Here is a 27,584-nt window from a genome sequence, read left to right on the forward strand (position 1 = left end):
ACCACAGTACAGTAGGTAGGGGTGTGATTTACAATATAGCCAAGCTAATATACAAAAACAGTAAAAAAAAAATCATATAAAAATGTAAAAATCATATCAAATATGAGAAACTGGTATTTTAAATGAGCGTGAAGAGTTGGTATTGGAAACATTAATATTTCAGTATGGATCCGCACATCACTAGCAGGGAGGCTACTGCTGCAGTACCACTTTTCTCCTCGAGAGGCGACAGTGAGTAAACACAATGGAGATTGTTAGTACACCGGAATACTGCAGCAATTGTACTCAAGCACTTGTACTTTTGTCAGTGGCAGGAAGGAAGTGACAATGCGTGTTTTCAAGGAAAAGCCACCCGATGGGAAATTTTTCCAACAACCAGGAACTCAGGATCAAGCATGAAGGTCGGAGTGTAAATTCACTGTTTTGCTAAAAACTTGAAATTGACAACATTCTAGTACTGTCATCCACTCGTTTATCACGGTTCTCTGGTATCAAACCCAACCGTGATAAGTGAAGTACCATTTATAAATTTATAAATGCGATATTTTTGTAGCAAAAGCATAGAAAACCTGTTAACCGGCCTTTTAAATGTGTTTTTTTTTACATTAGAGCCCTCTAGACATTAAATAACAACCCTATAGTCACTTTTAAACTTGTATTACCCTAAATAGTAATACATAATAACAGACTAAGACATAATATGGATCAGGGGTGTCCAAAGTGCAGCCCGGGGAACTTTCTTTATTGGGCCTTTGCACATTTAAACAGTAGTAATTTTATAATAATTAAGTCAAAATATTGGGAGAATTTTAGAGTCATGTCATATGACAAAAATAGCATAATTTTAGTAGCATAAATTTGAAATATTGAAGAAATAATATGAAAACCAAAATAACAAAGTTGTAATTTGGGGGAAATTATTTTACGATAAAAGTTCAGATATTAATAAATATATAAAGATCAGATATTTGTTTTCTGTGTTTAAAACTACGTATGAAAACATGTTTTGTGTTTATATATTTGTCTTTCTGGAGTGTATTAATTTGATTTACATCATTTCTTATGCTCGTTTTGGTTAGAGTCCGATCTAATGATGCTAACCGAGGTTCCACTGCACTATTGTTTTTTTTCACGCATTTTTGTTTTTGTAGCATCGATCGAAAGAAAGTACACTTAAGTTTGAAGCGCAACTGTAAATGAAAGATGCCCAGCGGTATTCATTGTGGTCTTCTACTACCAGGCCTTTCTTGTTTATGTACCATCAGCTTGTCCGCCATCATGTTTTCCACGAGTAGAAGGGCTATTTAAATGTGGTGTGGCATCTCGCTAACAATCATACAGCAGAATTGTAGCCACCATCTTGGGTAAAATGGACGAAAAGACTCGCCCCCCCCAAAAAAAAAAAAAAAACTTGCACGCCGTCACAAAGCAGGTACTGCTTTGTATTTACTAAGTCATGTGATTTTCTAACACTCTTGTTTTAAATGCGGAGGGGGCGTACCGATGTTGTGCATTTTTGCTGCTATTTCTACATCTCAATTAAATACTTTGACGACTACCTCGGTCGTCGACTTTCTTCTGGCTTTCTTTTTGTGCCGCAGAACCGCTGAGCATGACCGGGACTCGGGAGCGCCGCTTTAGACCCTCCACTTCTGTCGTTTAATGTGATTATCCTTCAGCGCGGAGGGAAAGACGCCTCCATTCCAGCCAGGACCCCGTACAGGTGGGGGGTCCCCCCGCTCATCACACCGAGTGACCGCGCACCATGGTGCGCATCTATCCTCCTGTCCTTATCGCACCCCCGTGGTGCGCCTGTCTCATTATTCTTTGCAGATTTGTCGAGGCTCAGCAGAATTTCTCTCGTTTTTATTTTGCCCGCTTTGCCTGTTCTCTTTCTCTCTTGTCATTTGTTTCCCGCAGCGTTTCCCTAATCTATTTATTCCACAGCCTCATAATTCACCGTCTTTAGCTTCTTTTACGCTCGCTGTCTCTTCCTCGCTCGCAAACAAATAGAAAATCACATTTTCTTTTTAGCCAAATTGAGACCCGGCAGTTGAAAAGCTAAATATATCGTCTGTTTGTGGGTGGATTCGCACTTGTCATGTTTGGTGAAGGCGCCCATCCGAAAAAACCTGGATGGGTCTCATTCTGGTTCACTTCAGATCGGATGTGGACCAAATGACAGCATAAATGATGCAGAAAGAGAATAAAGTTATGAATTTACAATAAAAAAAAGTTGTAATATTAACTTTGCTTAAGACCAAAGGTCACATAAGTACCACCTTTTTATCGCAGTAAATTTATGACTTTATTCTCTTAGTATTGTGACTTTATTTTTTTTATGTTACAACTTTATTCCCATTAATTATTCTCATAAATTTGCAACCTAATTCTCGTAATATTAGAAATTTTTTTCTTTTACATTTACAATTTTATTCTCCAAAATTTGTGACTTCATCCTCGGAATATTGCGACTGTATTCTCGGAAATTTATGACTTCATTCTCATATTATTTGGACATTTTTCTCATAAATTTATGACAACTTTGCCTCAAATTCTTAAATTCTTAAATTTTAATTCATAATACTTTATTCTCATAAGTTTATGACTTTATTCTCGTAATATTGCGACTGTATTCTCGGAAATTTATGACTTCATTCTCATATTATTTGGACATTTTTCTCATAAATCTATGACAACTTTGCCTCAAATTCTTAAATTCTTAAATTTTAATTCATAAAACTTTATTCTCATAAGTTTATGACTTTATTCTCGTAATATTGCCAATTTATTATTGTGATATAACTTTATTCTACTGAATTTCCAACTTTTTTTCTTGCAAATTAGCGACTTTATTCTCATATATTTTACGACTTTATTCTCATAAATTCACAAATATATTTTGGTAATATTACAGCTTCTTTCTTGTAAATTTACAACGTTCTCAATAATTTATGACTTTATTCTCATAATATATGGACATTTTTTTCTTGTAAATTTATGATGACTTTTCCTCATGAATTATTCTCGTAATATTGCGAATTTATTCTTGTAATATTATAACTTTATTCTACTGAATTTCCAACTTTTTTCTTGCAAATTAGCAAATTTATGTACATCTCTGTTCTCGTACATTTGTGACTTTATTCTCATAATATTTTGACATTTTTTCTTGGACTACTTTTCCTCGTAAATTAAAAAAAAGTTTATGACTTTATTCTTGTAATATTGCAAATTTATTATTGTAATATTATAATTTTATTCTACTGAATTTCCAACTTTTTTTCTTGCAAATTAGCGACTTTATTGTCATAAATGTATAACTTTATCTTCGTAATATTACGCCTTTTTTCTTGTAAATTCACGACTTTATTCTTGTAAATTCACAACTATATTTTGGTAATATTACAGCTTCATTCTTGTAAATTTATGAATCTGTTCTCGTACATTTGTGACTTTATTCTCATGATATTTGGACATTTTTTTTCTTGTACATTTATGATGACTTATCCTCATAAATTCCCAACTTTATTCTCGTACGTTTATGACTTTATTCTCCTAATATTGCGAATTTATTCTTGTAATATTATAACTTTATTCTACTGAATCTCCAAATTTTTTCTTGCAAATTAGTGACTTTATTCTTCCATAATATTAATATAATATTAATATATTATTAATATAATTAATATAATTACATAATCAATATGATTAATATAATATAATATTCCGTAATATTACGCCTTTTTTCTAAATTACAACTTTATTCTCGTAAATTCATAAATATAATTTTGTAATATTACAGCATCTTTCTTGTAAATGTACAACTCTGTTCTCGTACATTTGTGACTTTATTCTCATAATATCATAAAAAAATTTCTTGTGAATTTACGACTTTATTCTGATAAATTCGGTTTAAAAAAAAAAGGAAACGTTGTAATAAATTACTGTACATTCAGCAGAGCATGAAGATATATCAAGATATATATAGTATATACAGTAAATACTGTATTGAATGTATTTGATTCTAGCAGAAAGAAAAGAATTAGCATGATTACCATGGAAACCATCAAGTGTACTTTTTCCCCAAATCGGCCATTATCTCCTGATGAAGAGGGCTTGTTTTTAGCACTCCATCAAACGTATCCGATTACTCACCACACGTTTGACGATGCGCTCCAAGGACTCATCTGGAGCATAACAATAAGAAGGGGAAGATTAGCCTGACCTCAGCATGGCGGCGGCGGCGGTGGCGGCGCATCCGTGTTGGGCGCCATCACTAACTCCATCAGCCATGCAGCCTGACCTGCACGCCGTGCAATGAATCTTTAATCGTTGTGTTAAAAAAAAAAGTCTTAAATCGAAGACGCCGGAATTAGCAAAGCTGATAAGACAAGAACGCTAGCCTCGTCTTGTTTGTGTGCTAACTAACAAAACGCGCTTCATGTAGCTTCGCCGCGCTCTTTGTTTTGTCTTGAATAAAACATAAAGCTCACAGCTAATAAGCTCCCATCCCTGCTTTGACTTTGCGCCCCAATCAATAATGTAAAGCTTTTAAATAGAAACCCTTGAAAATCATTTAAGGCTCTTGGCGGGCAAACATCCATCGGTCGCTAATAATGTTGCTGAATTATTTAACGTATATTTTATGGAGCTTTACATGGGAGACTTGTTATTGAATCTTGCCGGGCGACTCTACGGTTACGTACGCACGGCGGACGCGCGACTGAGCCTGACGGCCTCTTCGTCAGCGCAATGGACACGCAACATGCTGGCGAGGTGTCACAAACGACAAGTACACAATGATGGTCATGTGACCGACATATGGGACGCGTCAACGGAGGGGCTGAAAACAAAGACTAAACGCTTCGGATGACAAACAGCGGCGCTTGTGCTCGTCGCCGTCTGTCTCTGACACATCGGCTTCCTCTGCGTTTGATTCCACACACACACACACACACACAGTCGTTGGCTGCAGGCCTTTAAGCAGCCAACTGTGTGTCATAGTGTCCGCTTGTGAGTGGGGGGGCGGCGGGGGGGTTGCTTAAATAACTCAAGAAGTAATTATCATGTCCTCCAGTCCTCAGGCTAACAAGCTGAAACCATCCATGACTCGCTGTGGCGACCCCTGCCAGGGAAACACCAGATATGAATAGGGTGTCCAAAGTGCGGCCCCGTGGCCATTTATGGTTCACAGCTTTTTTTTACTGGGCCGCGGTACATTCTAAAAATATAATTTAACAAAAAAACTAAAAAGCAGCAAAAATTTTGAAATGAGCAGTATTTTTTAAGTGGTGATACAAGAAACAAAACAAAGATTGAAAAATTAGCTTGCAGAAAATAATATGAAATTACGAGAATAGAGTCAAAATATGATGGGGAAAATTTTTTTAAAATATCACAGGAATAATGTAGTGATAGGGCGGCACGGCGGTCTAGTGGTTAGCGCGCAGACCTCACAGCTAGGAGACCAGGGTTCAATTCCTCGGCCATCTCTGTGTGGAGTTTGCATCTCCCCGTGCATGCGTGGGTTTTCTCCGGGTACTCCGGTTTCCTCCCACATTCCAAAAACATGCTAGGTTAATTAGCCACTCCAAATTGTCCATAGGTATGAATGTGAGTGTGAATGGTTGTTTGTCTATATGTGCCCTGTGAGTATAGTCGTGTTTTGTCATGTCTACAGGGCTCTAATAATGCTTTGTTCATTTTAATCTGAAAAAAAATAATTTGTCTACCCACCAACTATATGTGGTTTCTTAAGTTTTTATTATTTGGTGTTATTATTATTATATTTATGGTGTTATTATTATTATATTTATTTATTACTGATTGATTGATTTTCTTTATTCTTGATTTGTTTATTTATTTTTCAGCTTATTTTGTGTAGAAAAATAAAAAAAGATATTTGAGAACAGTGGAATGTTTTATCAGAGCTTTTCTTGTAGAAAATTGGAACCAAAGCGAAGTTTTTTTAATTTTTTTGTTTTTAATAAATGCGTTTTTTTTTTTTTTTTTTTTTTTTTGGAAAACCTGATGCGGCCCAGTCTCACCCAGACCCGAGCTCCAGTGGCCCCCAAGTAAATTGAGTTTGAGACCCCTGTTCTAAATGCATTGAGGCCGAAAACGTTATACAGCCTGGTTTAAGATATGAGCCAGTTCTAGAAGCGGGAACATCAAAGTGATAACCAAAACAATGTTCCAGACACAACACGTGCTGTACCTTGTAATTGGATCCGTTTCAGAACTCCTCTCTGAATCCATAAATATATTCACAAAGGACGCACACGCAGGAAGCGTTTTTGTTTTGTTTGCCTCCTTCCTCGATGACTGTTATTCAAACGCGGTGTCAGACGGCGGGCGGTAAATAATCATTTGCTTGGTGCGAGCATATTGTCTCCGGGAACGGATGGCCGTCTGCTTCCTCTCCCACTCCCACACTTTTCATTCCAGCACAAATGAGACGTGCGCAAGTTGGGACACGCTGTCCATCACTCAGCAGTCGCATTAACCTTGAGATGAAATTAGTACTTGTGTTTGGATACGTTCTTTTAGCCGCGTTGTTGTCATGTTGCAGCCGTATGCAAATGTACTCTCAATTAAGTACACCTGCACATAATTCATTCAGCCGGGAAACAACATGCAGATGCTGGATCCGTGCTATTCCTGCACGGCCCTTCCAGCACCAAGCAAACGGGTATGGAAATGGACCGTTTCACCATCTTGTGTTGCATTTGAGTCCCCTCTCCCACATAAAGTACTACCCAAATCAACAACAGTAGCATAGATACAACAACAACACATACGATGTTTGCTCTCCATGTGATGGCTGTATCTTCCAGCACAAGACTTATACTCCAGTCAAACCATGGCAAACCAGCATCTTGTTGTGAGTCTTTGTAGCGAAATTCAGAGCTAGGTAACCACTCTTTCGTATGTCAATGCAAGTCTACCCCGGATAAAAATATTTTTTTCATGTTAGCCGCTACAATAATAATATGGCTACTATAGTCATATAATGATAATACCGTATTTTCTGGACTATAAGTCACTCCGGAGTATAAGTCGCACAAGATATGCTAACACAATGGTTATTCAGCTACACAAAAAATAAACATGAACAGAAAAGGTGTTCAGTGTTTATGGAACATAAACACTTTTTTCATTTATAAGTCGCTCTGGAGTATAAGTCGCAGGAACAGCCAACCTAGGAAAAAAAGTGCGACTTATAGTCCAGAAAATACGGTAAATTGTCTTCCTGCTAGGAGCATTACGTACATGAGCCACAGAAATGATACGATGTAGATCTGAAAAATTTCTGTGCAAAAGCCTACTACCGTATTTTCTGGACTATAAGTCGCTCCAGAGTATAAGTCGCACAAGGCCAAAAATGCATAATTAGGTAGAAAAAAAAACATACATAAGTCACACTGGAGTATAAGTTGCATTTTTTGCGGGTAATTTATTTGAACTACTTGACCAAAACAGACATTACATCATCTTGGAAGGCAAGTTCTAACAATAAAAGAATAGAGAACAGGCTGAATAGGTGTAAGATATGCTAACACAATGCTTATTCAGCTACACAAAAAATAAACATGAACACAAAAGGTGTCCTGTGTTTATGTAACATAAACACTTTTTTCATTTATAAGTCGCTCTGGAGTATAAGTCGCAGGAACAGCCAACCTATGAAAAAAAGTGCCACTTATAGTCCGGATAATACGGTATATACAAGTCAATTATGTAAATGGCGTTTTTTTTTTGGTTTCTTTTGTGAGGGTTTCAGCATCAAAATAGGTATTTCCAATGACGTCTATTGTTAGCTAGCTCATATTAACTCATTTTCTTGTGTTAGAAATATGTGTTCATGTTTCAGTAAGGATTGGGAATGATGGGTAAAAAAGTGTATATATATTTTATTTAATATTTTAACTCAATAACCTCAAAAATGACATTAGTTTTCCTCATAATATTACGTGTTTATTGTTATTTATTTATTATCAAACTTTTTTCTTAATATTTTGACTTTATTCTTGAAAAGTTACAGCTGTTTTTTTTTAATTTCTGCTCTTTTTCAGTTTTTGTTTTGTGGATTTAGTTCTTGTAATTATGACTTTATTCCCCTAATATTTTGACTTTATTTTTGTAATATTATATTTTTTTTCCACAACTTAATTTTCATTGTTTTGTTGTTTGATTCTTATCATACTTATAACTTTTAATGTTTTTCTGAGGGTTTATTTCTTTGACTATTTTTTTTAGTTTTCTTGTTATTATATATATATATATTATATTTATATTTATAGTATATTTTTAGAATGAGCCACTGGCCGCAGTTTGGACACCCCTGGTCTTGCATGTCCCATTTCCGTCCCAGTCCTGACAGTGTGTGTCCAGATAGCCTCCATTGCGTTTCCATGCTGTCATGGAGTCCCAGAGAAAGTCCTTGGTGGTCAGGGAATCTTTCCAGAATGTTCTTCTGTGTATGACGGAACAGGAAATGATCTTATATGGGTGTATACTTTACACGTGCATCAGCACACTGGTGTTTTTTTTAACGAGTGTTTGCTTAATCTAAATCTGCGTCCAGGTATCCACCCCTTCCTTCCATCCGTTCGCCAGTTATCTGCCAGCACGTTGGCCGATGCTGCTCTCTGACATGTGGGCTGCAGATGGCCGCCGCGTTGAAATGGCTGCCAGGGTGCGTCGCTTCTCTTCTGTCCGGCCAAAGAATTGTCACGGTTGGCCACATGACGCTTTTTACTCCGTGCGACTGTATGCGAAGCTTGGTGCATGAAACTCGTGTGAAAAGTGGATATTTCGCGTTCGATTTCCAAGTCATTGGGGTCAAAGTCCAACTCGAGTTGCAAGTTGAGGTCCGCCCCCTAACATGGCATCCGAGTAGCTAATGTTTTCATTGGCCGTGCACGCTTGGAGCACGCGTTCAGCTTCGAGCTGCCATGAAGAACCCATAGATCACCGGCAGGTGAGCGGGGGGGGGGGCGGTGCATTTCACTATTGCCGCGACGCATCCGCTCCATCACCGTTGCGGGACGGCGACTGCAATGTAATTGTCAAACATATGGCCGCACGGTCCCCCGGCCCGCCAGTTTGTCATGACGCCCCGCACATTCCGACAGCTTGTCATTTGCTGAGCTGCTAAGTCGCTTGTGTCCAATGGGCCGCTATAGCAATCTTTATTAGCGCAACATGGCCGACACGGCACCAAAACAGGGCCCCTCTCGGCGTTAACAACCCACATACCGTAGGAGACGTACGAGGAGGTGTATATCGCCATGACAACACTGTTAATGAAATAATTAAAGCGTGGCTCTGACACAAAAGATACAATGCCATACATTTTGTTCTGTTTTCAGAGGACTTCGCTTCGGCTGATTGGCTGTCTGCCGACTTTAAAGGACACTTTTTGCAACTGGGAGATGATGGGAGAGTTTCTTCATGGTGCCTTTTTCCAGTCAACACAGTTTGTTGCGTTTGCGTGTCATCAACGAGGCCGTAGAACATTTTCGGCCTCAATGCATTTAGAAGATGTTGTACTGTAACGTCTGTGACATTGTTTGTTCCTTTAAGAGGCGGGGCTTGGGAAGTGAGCGTTAGCATGGTTAGCACTGTGGAGAGTGCCGATGACAGCAGCTCCTGTGTGAATTTTTGCGATGCCTTTGCAGTAAATGGTTTCAAAACAGCATCAGGAGCAACCGAGGGTTCAGTGTCTTGCCCAAGGGTACCGTAAAATGGAGTTATAAGAAGCAGCGGGGTAATAAGGGACAATTTTCGGGAAAATATCTTAAATGTAATTCTGCCTTTTCATGTTAAACAGGAAGCTGCTTTGTGTTTTTTTTTTTTTTTCAAAGAAGCATATATGCTTGAGTGGTTAGCGCGCAGACCCGAGTTCAATCCCACCCTCGGCCATCTCTGTGTGGTACCCTGTGATTGGCAGGCCACCAGTCCAGGGTTGTACAAAAGACTCCTTGTTATACCCTGTTCTGTTGTGGTTTATTTCAGGCTAACGTATGTGCGGGTGTAGCTCGGAATTACTACGCTGGTCGGGTACCTGAACGTGTCACGGCAGCTGCTAGCTTGGGGAGTTGATATCACGGTAACTGTTTAGCTCCACACGGACTTCGAGGTTGATGCTATATATAGCTGTATGCGTCTATAAACGTGAGTAACGTTTATTCTGACTTATTTAACGTTAGACGCCGCCGATCTATGTCCCTGTTGTGTAGTGTTTTGTGCCGTTACGTCCAGCCACCTGGCTGCTTGCTAGCTGCCTGTTAGTTAGCCTCGTTAGCATCGCTACTGTGTTGCGGTTCAATTGTGAACATATTGCTAACTCATGTATATTGTAGTGGACTTTGTGCTTGTGTTTGGTTCCATTGTAGTCACTTATAGACTCATAAGTTTGTGCTCACTAGTATTGTTTTGTGTGCTTGTTTGCACACAGAAACCACACACATTTACATACACATGCCCGCATGCGCGCGCACCACCTACCTGTGATGTGACACGTGATCCAAATAAATAAAGCAGCCATCAATCTGGATGTGGACTCCCTGGAGTGATTGCTGCACCCAATTAAACCCCCCTTACTAGAAGGGTGTACCCCGCCTCTCGCCCGAAGACAGCTGGGATAGGCTCCAGCAGCCTTTCCCAACCGCTCTACCAACTCAGCCCGTAGTATTCCAATTAGATGTCAGGAACTTTACATTGAGAGTTGTTGCTAATGCGTTATATTTTTGTCTAAGAAGTATTATGTCAACTCTATTGGATAATACAAGTGTAAAAGTGACTGTAGGGGTGCTATTTCATGCATAGAGAGCTCTAATAATGCTTACAAATCAGAATGAATCAGAATCAGAATGCCCTTTATTGTCATTTTACATATAGTAGAATGAAATTGCAGCAGCTCCATTTTCAGTGCAAGACAGTATGACAGTACAAAATATAGATATTAGAAGAATAAATAAAGAATAAATAGAAGAATTATAAGAATAAATAACAAAGGGTCTACATTGTAGAGGACGATTGGTTGCCATGGTTACATCTTGTCAAGGGAGATGATGGCTTGAGGAAATAAAAATTTAATTTGAAGGTCTTAAACAGGTTTTCTATGCTTTAACTACAAAAAATATTCAATTTATAAAGGAGTCCTATTTTGTCGAAATTCACTTATCATGGTCGAGTCCGGAACCAATTAACAGTGATGAACGAGGGACCGACTGCACCTTTTGTTTGACCTCCAAATTATACCACATTTGAGACGTTTGACTTTGCCAGCTAACTCATCATCAATATTAACGCGTGCAAGAGGAAACCGTTACGTAAGCTGAGCAACATGAGAGGCGGTCACACGCTGAGCTACCTGAGCTAACGGAGGAGCATCACTCTTCCTCAAACACTGAAAAACTTCACAGGAAAAAAAAAAGCCACGTTGAAGGAATCCCTAAGGAAAAGTTAACATTTTAGCAGTGATTGCTTAATCCTACATCCGCTTCTTCTTTCAGCGCCACCTTTGAACCTCGAAGAGGAGCTCACGGTGTCATTTATCAGCTGAGACGAGTTTCCGACCGGACCGCAGATCATTCTGGACCGCTTTGGTGACTCCTGCAATCATTTCATCTCTATCTTGACTTGACTTTAATAGGATTTAACACAGTGGCTTGTGCTGGGAGACAGGAATATATTGTCTGCGGCCTCTAAAGCAGCTCGACAAGGTAAGATGGCTCCAATGCATACATTTAGGCCGGGGGTCGGCAACCCGCGGCTCTTTGGCGCCGCCCTAGCTTTTTGAAAATGGAAAAAGACGGGGGAGAGAAATATATATTTTTTGGTTTCTGAAGGAGGACAAACAATGCTGTACAAATGTGTGTAGTAAATATTACCTTTCAACATTTCTGTCAACGAAGATTTGCGTCATAGCCTGCGACACACGTTTCTATCAGCAGGGCGGGATGCCAGGTAGGTGGCTGTTGTAAACAAACCGGCGTCTATGTGATGGGCCATGGATCCCAAAGGGAAAAAGAGAAAAACAACCGAAGAGAACACAGGATTAAACGTTTCCTGGACCGAATCATTTGCATTCATTGCGTTTATCTTACATGCCCGATGTCGAGAAGCTGACCAGTCATGTCCGTAAACGGAAGTCAAATTAAACGATTAAGAACACAATCCTGTCATAGGCACATATTTAGTAACAAAGTGCTAAATTAGTTAATTATAAAGTGATTTCTGATTTTTGTCAGTATATATTTGGAATGACACTTCTTATTGTATTATTGTGTTTTGTTTCTCGGGTCCGAGTATTACAGGCATTTGCCTTGGACAGCTATGTAGGGTGGGCTTACCTGACCTTTGAACCAGGAAGTTCATCCGCTGTGAAATGCCTCGGGGCTGGAATGTTAAAATAAAGTTGGTTGGGGCTAATATAGGCTAATATAGCTAATATAGATACATACAGCTTTGTTATAGGGCTTATATAAGGCTTAATAATAATAATAATTTTTGTTTTTTTTAGTCCAATATGGCTTTTTCAACATTTTGGGTTGCCAACCCCTGATTTAGGCTCATACATCATTCATTCATTCATTTTCTACCGCGTTTCCTCACCAGGGTCGTGGGGGGGTGCTGTCTTTGAGCGAGGCCGGGTACACCCTGGACTGCCAATCACAGGGCACATATAGACAAACAACCATTCACACTCACATTCATACCTATGGACAATTTGGAGTCGCTAATTAACCTAGCATGTTTTTGGAATGTGGGAGGAAACCGGAGTACCCGGAGAAAACCCACGCATGCACGGGGAGAACATGCAAACTCCACACAGAGAGTGGAATTGAACCCTGGTCTCCTCGCTGTGAGGTCTGCGCGCTAACCACACGACCGCCGTGCCGCCAGCTTATACATGATACATATGAAAATGTATTTCACATGGGTAATTAATTTATGGATAGCATTTAATTTGGGTCAGCTTCCTCCTTGTGACACAACAGGCCTCAACATTGTAAGCTATTGTTTAGCGTGTAGCGGCATTCCGGGGAATGTGCCAAGCAGGGAATGCAGATAACCACATTAAGGAGAGTCATCATGTGCAGAGAAGTGAGAGATGATCTCGTGTCGGTCTGCGTGCTGGAAGCCAGAATGGAACATGGCTCCGGGACGGAGATGGCAGGATGGCGACGTGATAAAGCGAAGAATGTGCTAATGAAGTGTCGGGAGAAAAAGCTATTTTCACTGACTGGCGTTATTTACCATGCCATCAAGTGGTGAGTGGAGTGGAGTGTTGATTTTGTCGTGATGTGTGCTTTGTATGTGTTTCCACAACAAAACAATAGAGGATCGATGGCAGCTGGACCTCCCTGAGCTTATCGACACCGCACATCAATGAGGCTGCCGTTACCCGCGAGGTCACATGACTTGGGAAACCATTGATTGATTCTACTCAAAGTTAAACTTAATGTTGGAACTTCTTTTTACACTTGGACGATAGCTGTAGGAACGTTTGAATATTGAATTTGGTTATAAAGCAAACTTATAGCACAATTGTTTACAGTGCTTGAGTTATTTTTACACTTGTATGACAGCTCTAAGTATGTTAGAATTTAAATGAAAATTGCACATTTATTTTTTTTCATGAAACAGCTTACCTCTATATATATGTATGTGCATATATATATACATATATATATATATATATATATATATACTATATATGTACATATATGTATATATTTGTCAACAACGTTTAGATCCCAAACGTGTTGCATCAGTATTTCAGCAGCGGTTCACTTATTTTTACACTTGTACGACCCACATTTTCCGATGGTCATTAAGTCACAACCTGCTTTTGCTTGCGTCATTTTTAGTTTGATTATTTTTTACACTTTAATTTATTGTTATTATTATTAACTTTTATTTAAGTCAATTTTATTTGGTTTTAATTAAATTTTTTATTTTTTTATTTTTCATGCCTTTGTTAGTTTTGAATATTTTTTACTCTTTTATTAATTTTAATTATTATAATTTGTTATGCTTTGTTCATTTTAATTTGTTTTTATTATGTGTATGCTTTCATTTAAGGCATTAAAAAAATTATTGAGTAATTTATATTTATTTTATTTTTATTTTATTTGCACTGTTAAACTCATCCTTATTATGTTTTATTCTTTCATTCAAGTTATTTTGACACTTAAAGGCATATTTATTTTTAATTTTGTATACTTTAAGCTAATTTTTTACACTTTTATTAAAGCATTTTTAACATTTTGTACAAATTGTCAATCATCTTCTGAAATAAGACATAATTCCATGTTGAAATTGCATTTTATTTCCTTTTATCAAGGAAATGAGGAAGAAAATGATAACGGCATGCGTACAAATTATGCCAAAAAGAGAATGAAATATCAAAAAGAGCACAACATCCGATATTTCACTTATACGTAACAATATCCATACGGTGTACCGAGGAGGACCATGACTAAAACCTTGCATCGTTTTGTTTCATACGTAAGGATGTTAGAATGTATTTTAAAACTGGACATGTTTATTTCACATCCTATGAATCCAAATTTATGATGTTCATATTTTCTATAGGTAAAATTGTTTCCACATCGGAACATCCTTCCAGTTGGATCGCCTACAGACATCCCACGAGGGTCCCCTCCGTGGTTCCAGTCCAGTCCGGCAGCCCAGAATCCGTCAGGGTAGTGTAATCACTCACCATGAGTGTCTCGAGCGCCCGACGGTACACGTGCCAACGGAATCCTGCAATCATGAGGCCTAATGAGTGCAGACGAGCCCACTCACCAGCTGATGGATTGGCGCTGAGCGGTCCAGGGAATGAGACTATTCAAATTGCACAGCGCGGACCCATTTCCACGGAGAGGGGAAGAACTCACGGCGTGATAGATGGCTCAATCATCCCGGCATCTCCGCCGCCCTCGTCCTATCGTACCTGCATCCGCCGAGAGGTGCCGCCGAGGTGCACCAGCTCCGTGGTGTGTCTGGACAGGCTATTTTGGCTGACCCTGGCGGCGCCGCGAGAAAGACGAGCGGGCCAGCAACACAGGTCCACCTTGTTTGTTCGCCTTTGCGCGTCTTCGGTTAACCGGCAGCATGAAGAAAAGCAAACTTCCGGGAGATCCAGAGCGGCCATGTTGGACGTCAGCCAACATGGAGGACCTCCCTCAAAGCAGTCGGGGCAAAAGGTCACGCAAACTATGTTGGCTCGTGCTGGGAACGACGTGAGATTGCTGCCATTCCCGAAGCCGAGCCCGGAAAACAAGCCGAGGCGGAATGCAGATGAGGCATACCTCGACAGCCGCTGCCTTTTCCATCACACTTTCAATCCCAGCCCAGGTATGAATTTCATCATCTCGCCCCACAGGTGAAAAGCTAAAGCACGCGTGGCAATTGATCTGTGTATTCGCCTATTTTCTCCAGCTATTGTTGATAAGATCACATTTCCGAGGTGTTGCCGGGAATGAATGTCTGAATGCGGCTGCCAAGGTGGCTTTAAAAGACTTGGAGATTCTCTTTTTCTTTTTTTTTTTTGATTTATTCCTCTCTCCCTCTCTCAAACATACACCGCATTCATCTTGCTGCACATTCACAATCTTTAAAATGAATCCCAAATGCGACACAAAAACAAAAATAATGCACATTCATTTATTCTTCCCTGCCTTCAAACTTTATGAAGTCTTTGCATTGCTGCATATCGGGGGAGTCCAAAGTACGCCCAGGGGTCATATGCAACAACAACAACAAGAAAACAGCAAAAAAGGAAGGGGGAAAAAATGAGATCTTGATACTAATAAATAATAATGATAACACAGGGCTTTGTCTTTAAATATATATCATGTTTTTAGCTTCTTTTTTTTTAAACTATTGAATAATATCAAAGTTCACAATATGATATCAGGCCGTTGATGGTGTAGCGGTTCACCGGTGGCGTCATTATTATTATTACTATCATTATTCTTCTTCTGATTATTACTACTACTAGTCGGCTAGTATTAGCCTGCTTTTGCCCTATTATATGAAATGATGTGATTTTTTTTGTAAAAAAAAAAAAAATCAATAAAAAAATATCAAATTATTTAGGGGGGCTTAAGAGTCCCCCTAAAATGTCAGTGATTTTTTTTGTAAAAAAAAATCAAAAAATAAAAAATATTAACTTATTTAGGGGGGCTTAAGAACATTTTAGGGGGTTGAAGCCCCCCTAAAATGTCAGAGATTTTGTCAGAGATTTGTCAGAGATAAAAAAAATATATAAAATTATTTAGGGGGTTTTAAGAATATTTTAGGGGGACTGAGGACCCCCTAAAATGTCAAAATGTCAGAGATTTTTTTTGTAAAAAAAAATTAAAATCAATACAAAATATCAAATTATTTAGGGGGCTTAGCAGACCCTCTAAAATGTCAGAGATTTTGTCAGAGATTTGTCTGAGATTTTTTTGTAAAAAAAAAATCAATAAAAAATATAAAATTATTTAGGGGGCTTAGGAGACCCCCTAAAATGTCAGAGATTTTGTCAGAGATTTGTCTGAGATTTTTTGGTAAAAAGAAAAAAAAATCAATAAAAATATAAAATTATTTAGGGGCTTAGGAGACCCCCTAAAATGTCAGAGATTTTGTCCGAGATTTGTCTGAGATTTTTTGGTAAAAAGAAAAAAAAAATCAATAAAAATATAAAATTATTTAGGGGCTTAGGAGACCCCCTAAAATGTCAGAGATTTTGTCAGAGATTTGTCTGAGATTTTTTGGTAAAAAGAAAAAAAAATCAATAAAAATATAAAATTATTTAGGGGCTTAGGAGACCCCCTAAAATGTCAGAGATTTTGTCAGAGATTTGTCTGAGATTTTTTTGTAAAAAAAAAAAAAATCAATAAAAAATAGAAAATTATTTAGGGGGTTTCAGCCCCCCTAAAGTAGGCCTAATGACGCCACTGGATACCGATATCAACCGATATGGAAATCAACCCATTTTTATGCTAATATCAGGCCGATAATTATCAGACACCCGTAGCCATGTCATAAAAATGACAATGTTCTTGCAGTTGCATATTGCGTATGATGTTTCTTGTGAAGGAATTATAATGCAGCCCCAATCTGACCGAATCGGATGCCTGTCGGACTGATTGCCTTTCCACTCTGAAGCTCGGAATACAGTTGTTTTTATCACCATAGCGTGTGTTTTATTACTACTCTGCTCCTGCGAGAAGATGCTCTGCAGGTTACCATGGCTCCCTGGGACAGTAAATGGAATGAAGCCATCACATGTGCGCCATTATTTATAGCGCTGCTCTTCCCGCACGGACCAAATCCAAAAGGCTGGCCGTGAAAAGCAGGACTCGCGGCTGCCTAACAGTCTCGAAAAGTGGCGCTTGACTAATTCATGGCTTGCAAAATACCGTTGCTGCAGCTTTTGCAAGGGCTTTTGTTGGAACTAGTTATTTGGAGTCTAAACGGCCTGGCGTATCCTGGAGGAATCATTTAGGCGGATATTATGTTTTGTTGGGAAATGAGATACTCGCGGGTTTACATGGTCCTTGATGGGTTATTCAGCTATGATGCATGTTCCATAAAAGCAGGAGGAATGGGGTTCCAGGAGCAGGACAGGATGCACTGTCATCTTCTACATTATTCATAGGCCACACTCGTGTTGCCGAAGGCTCCTTTCACTTTATGAGCTGCTGCTGCTGCTGGTCATTTTCAGGTGTCTTCTTCTCGTTTTTACACATCATAAAGCGCTGATGGAACTCGATAGCGTCGTGAAAGTATTTACTGTGACTCCATCCGCCGGATTACGTTCCTTAATACGGCACCATTTAAAGCCACTCATTTAGGACGTGTTTTGATGTTTTTGCTTTGTTTTTTCTCTCTCCGTTCAGCAACGAAAGCTCATGGCTGGACAGAAGAACCCCGAGAATGTCCTGCACGGGCGTCAGCATGTCATTCCCGCCTCATCTCGATGGAAGACTCACCCACGCCGCTCAGTCTCAAAGTAGGAGAAACAAGCTAACTGGTTTTTGTTTTAGGACCATTCATTCATGAGGGTCGCAGGGGGGGTGCTGGAGCCTATCCCAGCTGTCTTCGGGGCGAGAGGCGGGGTACACCCTGGACTGGTGGCCAGCCAATCACAGGGCACATATAGACAAACAACCATTCACACTCACATTCATACCTATGGACAATTTGGAGTCGCTAATTAACCTAGCATGTTTTGGGAATGTAAACCCACGCATGCACGGGGAGAAAACGCAAACTCCACACAGAGACAGCCGAGGGTGGGATTGAACTCGGGTTTCCAAGCTGCGAGGGTTTTAGGACCATTCATTCATTCATTTTCTACCGCTTATCCTCACGAGGGTCGCGGGGGTGCTGGAGCCTATCCCAGCTGTCTTCGGGGCAAGAGGCGTGGTACACCCTGGACTGGTGGCCAGCCAATCACAGGGCACATATAGACAAACAACCATTCACACTCACATTCATACCTATGGACAATTTGGACTCGCTAATTAACCTAGCATGTTTTTGGAATGTGGGAGGAAACCGGAGTACCCGGAGAAAACCCATGCATGCACGGGGAGAACACGCAAACCGCAAACATGGAAACTCCACCGAGGGTGGGATTGAACTTGGGTCTCCTAGCGGTGAGGTCTGCGCGCTAACCACTAGACTGCCGTGCAGCCTGGTTTTGGGATACTGGTTTTAGGTTTTCTCCGGGTACTCCGGTTTCCTCCCACATTCCAAAAACATGCTAGGTTGTGCATCGTTTTTGTGTCCTTGTTAGACCCACTTTGTGCTAGGAGACCGGGGTTCAATTCCACCCTCGGCCATCTCTATGTGGAGTTTGCATGTTCTCCCCGTGCATGCGTGGGTTTTCTCCGGGTACTCCGGTTTCCTCCCACATTCCAAAAACATGCTAGGTTAATTAGCGACTCCAAATTGTCCATAGGTATGAATGTGAGTGTGAATGGTTGTTTGTCTATATGTGCCCTGTGATTGGCTGGCCACCAGTCCAGGGTGTACCCCGCCTCTCGCCTGAAGACAGCTGGGATAGGCTCCAGCACCCCCGAGACCCTCGTGAGGAAAAGCGGTAGAAAATGAATGAATGAATGAAAAAGGGCTTCGCTACACATTATAAAACAGTCAACTGTCAAAATTCCATTATCCAAGCTCACGTTTGGCCTATTTGTTTCCAATGGCTACTTTGATGTTGTGGACATCTTTCTCTTGATTGCAGTTGAAGTCCTGCCAGGTTTTCTTCCCTCCCATCCTTTTATCCCCACTAAAGCAGAGTGTAGCGCCACGGCACCTCGCTATTACAAGGCGGTGAAGGGGATTTATCAAGGTTAAGGAATAGATTACATTCCGAGCAGGTTGAACCCAGCCAGGATCCACCCCCTCCTTGCCGGGATTAGTGTCAAAGTGCTGAACTTCTTTCCACCAATAAGCAACAGCAGCGGCTCACTCCTGGACCATCTTCCACTCTCCCTTCCCAGGAGGCTCTGGAGCTCTTCAGGCCAGACTTCATCAGCCGATCCCAGGGTCGAGTGAGGAGGATGGAGCAGAGGGCGAAGAGGAGGAAGAGAGCCCTGCGGGTCCCGGGTCTCGGATGGGGCGGGGGCACACAAAGGACGAATTGCACCACACCGGATCCACTTAGCGGTAAGCAGTGATCCGGCGAGGCCTTTTTGAACACATGCTATAACAGTTTTTATTCGGTACTGCAACACGACAGCACACTTTAGGGGTCGAGACCTCCCGTGAAATAACATTATGAGAAGTCACTGAAGGGGGCTTTATTATTGTTCAATATGTTTACTTGTTCATTTGATTCTGCCAGACAGTGGTAGTTTACTGAGCTGCATTATTCAGTATTGGCTGCCATTTATGCCGCTTTGCTCTCTGCTGGCAGCTATTGAGCATTGCAGGTCTATGACAGCAAATAAAATACATAATAAAGCATAAACAATATGTCTTGGTAAAGTAAATTTGTAAAAAATAAATAAATAAAACTTGCATCATAAATAGATATGTTTTTTTATTGTAAAATATTCTGTACAAAAATTCATTTAAAATAAAGTAAAAATAAAGTTTGTAACTTAAGTTGATTAAATTCATTAAATTAAAGTAAGACAACAATATTTTGTCATATTCAAATGTGTATTAAGAATAATTGTGATTTTTTTAAGGGCTGTAAAGGTTGGTAAAGATGTTGATTACACGTAAATAATTATTAAAAAAATTATTAATTATTGAATTTACATGAATGTATTGTAAAATATTAAAATAAATAAATAAAAACTAAAAAATAAAATATTAAAAACGTGTATTATTGTGCAATATGTTTCAGATGTGTACAAAGAATAATTGTGATTTTTTTTAAGGGCTCTAAAGATTGGTAAAAATGTTGATTGCACGTAAATAATTATAAAAACATTTATTATTAATTATTGACGTGAATGTATATTAAAATAAATAAATAAATAAAAAATAAAAATATTAAAAACATGTATTATTGTGCAATATTTTATCGGAAAAATACGATGATGTTTATTATTGTTGAATGAATGTAATGAAATGCCTTTTAGTACTGCAATCATTGTTCATTTGCACATAATTGTTATGTTTCATATCTTGAATGTTCCGCACTAACATTGTTCATGTTTCTACCTTCATGCACCACTGCAGTTGTCACCTCAGCCTGCACACACACACACACACACACACACACATGCGCTCTGACACATTTACATTTCTGTCTCATCAGAAATTCCCCCCATGCTTTCTGATTAAATCGCAATCACATTTTTTTATCACATCAGATTTTTTTTTCCTTTTTTTTCATGGATGATTCCACAGTGTGGGACACCTGGAAGCTTGGTGGAAAATCTCATTAATGACAGTGTTCCAAAGAGCTGCATATGGACAGTCATAATAATTAGGATATACTTTTATTATTATTGCACACATTTTCATGCGTTGCACTCATGGAAAGTCCAAAACATACTGTAGTCGGTCAGCTGTGCTCCAACTCAAACTACAACAAACCTGATGGGGGCACCGGGGGTTCAAACGGGGTCCTCGAGATCGTCCGTCAAAGGCTCTACCGCTGAACTCTAACCTGGTGCTCCTGATTGTGCATCAGATTGCGATACGCATTTGCATTGCTGTAGTCATTAACATCTTAATTCCCATTTGCAATTCATGCGTGTGTCCTAGATAACCTTTTCAAGCCGAGGGAAAGGTCTATATCAGGCAGAGAGATGCAGCGCAGGTCCAGACGGTGAGTGAACCACGTCACTTTACCCCTTTAGAGCGGAACCTGTAAGGTCACCGTCACTTTGTTTGGATTTCCACACTAGTTTCCTCATAGGAAATATTGAAAATAGGAGAATCAGTTGCAGGGCCAAACTGTCACATGTTTAATTAAAGGTGACCTATTATGCTTTTTCACTTTTCCGGCCTATAAATGTAGTTAGAATGTTTTTATTCTTCCGTGCGGGTTATTGTGTGTAGCTGCTCTATAGGAGTCCACAACTCAATACAAAGGGTGGAAAAATGAGCATAATAGGTCCACTTTAAGTTTTAAGTCATATTCACTATAAAAAAGAAGACAACAAGACTCTCACTCTGCAGTATATTAGGATTTGGAATCTATATCATTAGCATAATTTGCTAGGAGACCCGAGTTCAATTCCACCCTCGGCCATCTTTGTGTGGAGTTTGCATGTTCTCCTCGTTCATGCGTGGGTTTTATCCGGGTACTCTGTTTTTCCTCCCACATTCCAAAAACATGCTAGGTTAATTGGCGACTCCAAATTGTCCATAGGTATGAATGTGAGTGTGAATGGTTGTTTGTCTATATGTGCCCTGTGATTGGCTGGCCATCAGTCTAGGGTGTACCCCGCAGCTGGGATAGGCTCCAGCACCCCCCGCAAGCGGTAAAAATGAATGAATGTCAATGATGTACTGGAAAAACCATCCACGATGCATTGCAATAAACATTTTGCTTTAGTAAGGATCTGGAGTGCATGAGAAAGTGGAAAGAAAAAGTTTGATTTCTTTGACCAAGGGGTGATATTTGGGGTAATCGATGGAAACGTGGCCACCTCCGACCACCATCATAGGGTCTCCAGGGTCACAACAACAGTGACTTGGTGGAGGGATCGTGGGTCCAACCATGTCCGATTTCTGGACAACCTCCTCCACCTTAACTGAATAAAAACAACATCAAGACGTTGCCTACAGCCACAGCTGTTAATACCAATTTGATCCAGACCCCGGTGGTTATTTGCTTCTATGGGCCCACACAGTTCATTTAATCAATTGAGCATTTATGATATGTTATGTGATATTATTATCTTACATTTGTGGATGTCACCAGGTGGAGTGTGCCGTATCTTGGTATCAGCATCAGCGCCACATCTGGACAGTTACTGTCAACAAGATGCGGCTTTGATGCCCACCCTCTCTCCACACACACACACACACACACACACATGTTATCCTGTCTCTTGACAGGAGATATGAACAGTCCTCCATGTGCCTTATCGCCCGCCTTTTATGTCGCTTATCTGCCACGTCGCCCAAGATGAGAAGATGGCGACCCATTGTAACTTTGTCAAACGTGACGCTATCTGACTCGCAGCATCAGCAACAGACCGACAGCTGGGGCGTGGGGAGGTGGGTGGGGGGGTGCGTTCACCTGATAACTCCTCATGTGCGTCAGGTTCCCTAATCCCTGTTTGAATCTGCCTTTTGTACGTGTTTACGTTTGGGGCGGTGTTTGCAGGATGTACAACAAGCTGCCGGAGGTGGAGAAGAAAAAGCAGGAGGAAGAGAAGAGAGCAGCTTGGCAAGCCAACAGACTGAGAGCTGAGGTCTTTAAGAAGGTGTGCACATTTTAATGCTGCTGGTTGGAAAATTATATTTACAAAAAATAATTTTATAATTTAAAAACACTATTATATTTTATCTAAATTATGATAATTATTATAATTACAATAAATAATTAAAAATATATAAATAAAATTATAATATAATTGTGTTGAAAGCCAATATTAACTTATCAAATTGTGACTCAAATTGCAGATTTTTTTATGGTAATCAATTAATTGGACGTAATTGATTTTAATTAACTGTTGATGTTAATCGATTGGAAATTCATTATACAAAACAACAGCCTTCATGTACAGGGATGTTATTTTTTGTTATCCAGCAGAGGGCGCCGTTTGACCGCTAAAAGTCCCACCCCACCTTTTAGACGGCAGTAGTGGCATCCATTTTTTTTTCTTTTAAAAATTCTTTATTATGACACCTAATTCTAGATATTAAATACACAATAACGCCAACAGTGGGATAAAAAAAACTTTTCCATATTTCATAATGAAGTACACTAATATTATTGTATGATAATGATGTCTATATTGCCTTTTTAAGTAACATTTTAACATTGGTAGTTGCAGGAAATGAAGTTAAGCACTCTTATGGAGTGTAAACTCAAACTTAATTTTGAGGTGATGATACGTATGGTTGTGCAATCTTGGCATCTTATTGCGGCGTCTTTTACAATAGAAAGAGTTGAACTGAGCTCCCGTGACGTGAAGCGGCATCATGCAGGACAGGGGCCTCCATGTCCAAAGTTTTGTGCAACTTTAGGAGCACACTTTGCCCCGTTCTATGTTTTTTTGGTGGCGTGATGGGAGAGCGTGACCTTTCCACCTCTCAAATGAAGTTATTACCTCGCCTCAACCGGGGTGAGATTGGCACTTCCCTGGTAAAGTTGTGTTTGCTTTTTTTTTTTGCAGGGGAGAGGGGAGGTTATTTCATTTCCACACATCTATATATATATATGTGAGTAGGCGGGGCATAGAGGGGATGTCTTTGAAAATGAGCTTCCAGCTGTTTGGGGCGGTGCGGTAAGATTGCACGGCGGCGTGTTTGGTCAGATAGCAAAAGTCAAATGATTGCCGCTACACCTGAGCTGGGCCACAGCAGGATCGACACTGATGGAGTGAAAAAGCAATTTAGCTGCACCGCTTTGCTGCCACGGCGCACAGCTCCCCACTCCACAAAGGAGATTACAGGCGTGCGGCCATATTGTTTTAGCTCTTTTAGAAGCATCAGTAGTGTTTTTGTTTTCTTGTTTTTTTGTTTTTTTTTTTTGCAGAAACTTCTGGAGCAGATCCTGCAAAGATGAAAAGATGAAGGTGATGCTGCACTGAACGGCAAATGGTATCGACTTATTTCGGCTTTGCAGTACATGTTAATAATAATAACAAAGTGTCCATGCAGAGTTTTATTATAAGCATTGTGAAATATTATAATAATTAATTACATTTTTATATGTCAATTACCTGCTGCACGGTGGTCGAGTGGTTAGCGCGCAGACCAATCCCACCCTCGGCCATCTCTGTGTGGAGTTTGCATGTTCTCCCCATTCATGCGTGGGTTTTCTCCGGGTACTCCGGTTTCCTCCCACATTCCAAAAACATGCTAGGTTAATTGGCAACTCCAAATTGTCCATAGGTATGAATGTTAGTGTGAATGGTTGTTTGTCTATATGTGCCCTGTGATTGGCTGGCCACCAGTCCAGGGTTTACCCCGCCTCTCGCCCGAAGACAGCTGGGATAGGCTCCAGCACCCCCGCGATTTAAAAATAAAAAAAACAACAAAAAAACAACCTCAGCAATTCTAGCAATTTTTCAACTGGTCTTAAGATTTTCATCAGGCCTGTTTTTATATATAAATATATTTTTAATTATTAAATTATAAAAAAAATATTATTAAATTTTTGGAAATACATTGACATATATTTTTATATATTTTTATATCAGTTTGACAGTATTAATAATTCCAGGTTACAGCTGTCTTTTAGCTACTTCTAATTCTGCTGTTTTGATCACTGATCAATCATTATTCAATATATCGCACAAAAAACACAAATTGACAGTCAAATTTGATCAAGTCATAATGCAAAAACGTTTTCTACAGCATTCTACCAAAAAAAGCAACATAAAATTGTTATATCAAGGTAGCTCATTATATGCTATTCACTGATAGTAGCTGTATTATTGTTTTATATTTGGACTTTAAAAATGGAGGATAAAAATGGAAAAGGACACAGGGAGTCAAAGCGGTCACTGCAGGAAATTGAGTGTGCGCTCTCTTAGCAAAGCACCTTGACGGTGTCATTGCTAAAGTAGGTGTTAATAAACTGCGATGGTAAGGGTCTCACGTTTCGTCACTGACTTGAGGCCCCGGCTTGGAACCTCCCATCCGGAACAGCAGGAATTCCAAGCTAATCGAACTCAGGAGACTCTGTGAAAGGGACCTTTTTTCACATTTAATCACAGCCTGCAGGGAAAAGAACACGTGCTGCGGTCCCAATACAGTATACTCTAAATATATACATCACATACTATATGTCATACGCATACATCTCAATTGAAATGTTATGTAGACACATATTCAATAGGACAACTCTAATTTGAACACATCTTCATGGACAATACCGCAAAAATCTATTTGATTTTTAAATAAGGAATTTATGGTACCTCAAATGGCCCCTGCGTTGGACTTTGGACACCCGTGGGTGTAAACCAAAAATGTCAGCTATTTGTGTCCTCATCATGCAAACATGGTGATGAGTCCAAGTCAGGAGCGCGCCACCAGTGTGTTGCCATGTTCTTCCAAGCTGGTGATTGATTATGGCCTGCAGCGTTCATCATTCATCATCATGTCCACACGATATCTTCTGACACCACAGATGCGAGGGCAACAGAAGCAGCTCTCCTGCCATGTCGCCTGCTTCCAGATAATGAGCGTGGCCTGACAGACAGTCGGACACGAGAAAAAAGGGTCTGCCAGGCCGCAGCATCGCCCTCCTCATCATCTACTCAGACCCCTTGACTGTCTTCTCCCCGGTGGCTTGAGGTGTTGGACTGATGGAGGAAGAATAGAAGATTACAATCAAGCGGAGCCGCTGATTAGGAGTGTTTCGTTGTACGGGTGCCAGCGAATCATGTCAACATCGGTCCTCCATGGTCCTGTCTCAGTTACCAACAGGGGCTTCTGTGCTGCAGCATGTCATGTACAACTCATTGAAATGGATTTGGAGTATTTTTATGATAAGATATTATAGCAATCACTGGGGTTAGGACAAAAATTCCTCCATTAATATTTAAAAGTATGCGAAAATTTCTACCGCTTATCCTCAAAAGGGTGGCAGGGTTGCTGGAGTCTATCCCAGCTGTCTTCACTCTGGACTGGTGGCCAGCCAATCACAGGGCACATATAGACAAACAACCATTCACACTCACATTCATACCTATGGACAATTTGGAGTTGCCAATTAACCTAGCATGTTTTTGGAATGTGGGAAAACCCACGCATGCAAACTCCACACAGAGATGGCCGAGGGTGGAATTGTATCCGGGTCTCCTAGCTGGGAAGTCTGCGCGCTAACCACTCTTCCACCGTGCAGCTTATTATTATTATTTGTCTGCTTTGTTTACATTTTTTTATTTGGTTTGACTTGGCTAAACTTGTCGCCATGCTAGATTATATTCTTGTTATATATTATACAGAATTTAACCACTCGAACACCGTGCAGCCTATTATTATTATTTGTCTGCTTTATTTTATTTTTTTAATTTGGTTTGACTTGGCTAAACTTGTCGCCATGCTAGATATTATTCTTGTTGTATATGATACAGAATTTATGTTTTAATAAAGTTCCAGTTCCAGACAAATAGTACATCTAATTGCTCCTGTAGCTTCACAGAGGCTTGCTTTGTAAAGAAAAATAAAAGCAGGCTTCACTATCCAGGTTCAAAAGTAGGCTAACCTAGCATAATGTTGCTGCTAAAATGAAACAAAGGTTAGCCGCTATGCTAGCCTTGCTAACGTTTGTGACCTATATTGTTGTACTGTATGTTATAATTTTATATTTTTACTGAAAATACTTATAAAAGGCTATCCTATATTGCATTGTGGGGCCTCTGATTGTCGTTTCAAAAATTTTAAAAACTGTATATTATCGTCTTTAAATATCGTCTTGTGTATGTGATTAAACCGACAGGCGCTAGGACCCAGCGTGCCGCCCATAGCACATGGCTCCAAGTGTGTATTTCTGGGGTCTTCTCCGCACTCCAACATCCTTCCATTCAATGTTTACCGCTCTCGTGACTGCCTTGCCCTCAGCAAACGGGCACCACAAGGGAACGTGAAGCTAACACACGTATTCCAACCACCATACTCGAATGTCACCCATCTTAAGGACTAAGGACAACTTTCCCTGCGGTTCTCAAGTGTGACAGCTCGCCACTTGACGTCGGAGCCCGGGTGGTTGAAGCCGTAGGTCCCCCGCAACACTTCCCCACTACAGCTTCGCCTTGACCGGGTCTCCATTCCGGTTCCCACCATGGGAATGTGGCGGAGGTGGAAGAACTTAGTTTTTCTCGTCTTCGTCGCTGTCATCTGGTGCCTGACCTCGGCTATCGCTAACATTGACGGCGACATTTACAACACTCTGGGGGGTAAGTGAAAGCAAC

At 40.1% G+C, this 27,584-nt stretch overlaps 2 protein-coding genes across 6 annotated transcripts in view; both read left to right on the plus strand.

Moving 5' to 3' along the window:
• The first annotated feature begins 130 nt into the window (after positions 1 to 130).
• Positions 131 to 27,453, plus strand: LOC144894463 (uncharacterized). Of its 5 annotated transcripts, none has more exons than XM_078787189.1 (9): positions 131 to 401; positions 11,526 to 11,735; positions 14,614 to 15,378; positions 17,913 to 18,025; positions 19,527 to 19,692; positions 21,250 to 21,313; positions 22,823 to 22,922; positions 24,200 to 24,264; positions 27,113 to 27,251. In XM_078787189.1, the coding sequence occupies exons 3-8, from the start codon at positions 14,742 to 14,744 to the stop codon at positions 24,227 to 24,229; spliced, it is 1,110 nt and encodes a 369-aa protein (XP_078643315.1). In that variant the 5' UTR covers positions 131 to 401; positions 11,526 to 11,735; positions 14,614 to 14,741; the 3' UTR covers positions 24,230 to 24,264; positions 27,113 to 27,251. The 5 variants fall into 5 exon arrangements, with proteins under 5 accessions (XP_078643315.1, XP_078643312.1, XP_078643314.1 ...); XM_078787186.1 differs by lacking the exons at positions 131 to 401; positions 27,113 to 27,251 and adding exons at positions 9,911 to 10,182; positions 27,311 to 27,453; XM_078787188.1 differs by lacking the exons at positions 131 to 401; positions 27,113 to 27,251 and adding exons at positions 9,911 to 10,182; positions 25,799 to 27,077 and having other exon boundaries at positions 24,200 to 24,239.
• The window catches only part of adam12b (ADAM metallopeptidase domain 12b), a 46,125-nt gene continuing 45,968 nt past the window's right edge, over positions 27,428 to 27,584 (plus strand). The window contains exon 1 of the mRNA XM_078787184.1: positions 27,428 to 27,569. Coding sequence (XP_078643310.1) covers positions 27,455 to 27,569 — 115 coding nt within the window. The 5' untranslated portion in view covers positions 27,428 to 27,454. The remainder of the gene's footprint in view (positions 27,570 to 27,584) is intronic.

The sequence above is a fragment of the Doryrhamphus excisus genome, linkage group LG20 (genome assembly GCF_037039965.1).
Source record: "Doryrhamphus excisus strain RoL-2023G ecotype Guam linkage group LG20, RoL_Dexc_Guam_v1.1, whole genome shotgun sequence".
Taxonomy (NCBI): domain Eukaryota; kingdom Metazoa; phylum Chordata; class Actinopteri; order Syngnathiformes; family Syngnathidae; genus Doryrhamphus; species Doryrhamphus excisus.

Bases quoted from the DNA above. Each gene is read 5' to 3' on its own strand.
- LOC144894463 (XM_078787189.1), top strand. From the start codon at position 14,742: ATGAGTGTCTCGAGCGCCCGACGGTACACGTGCCAACGGAATCCTGCA. The intron at 19,693-21,249 runs GTAAGCAGTGAT...CGTGTGTCCTAG, and splicing joins CACACCGGATCCACTTAGCG to ATAACCTTTTCAAGCCGAGG. The intron at 22,923-24,199 runs GTGTGCACATTT...TTTTTTTTGCAG, and splicing joins GAGCTGAGGTCTTTAAGAAG to AAACTTCTGGAGCAGATCCT.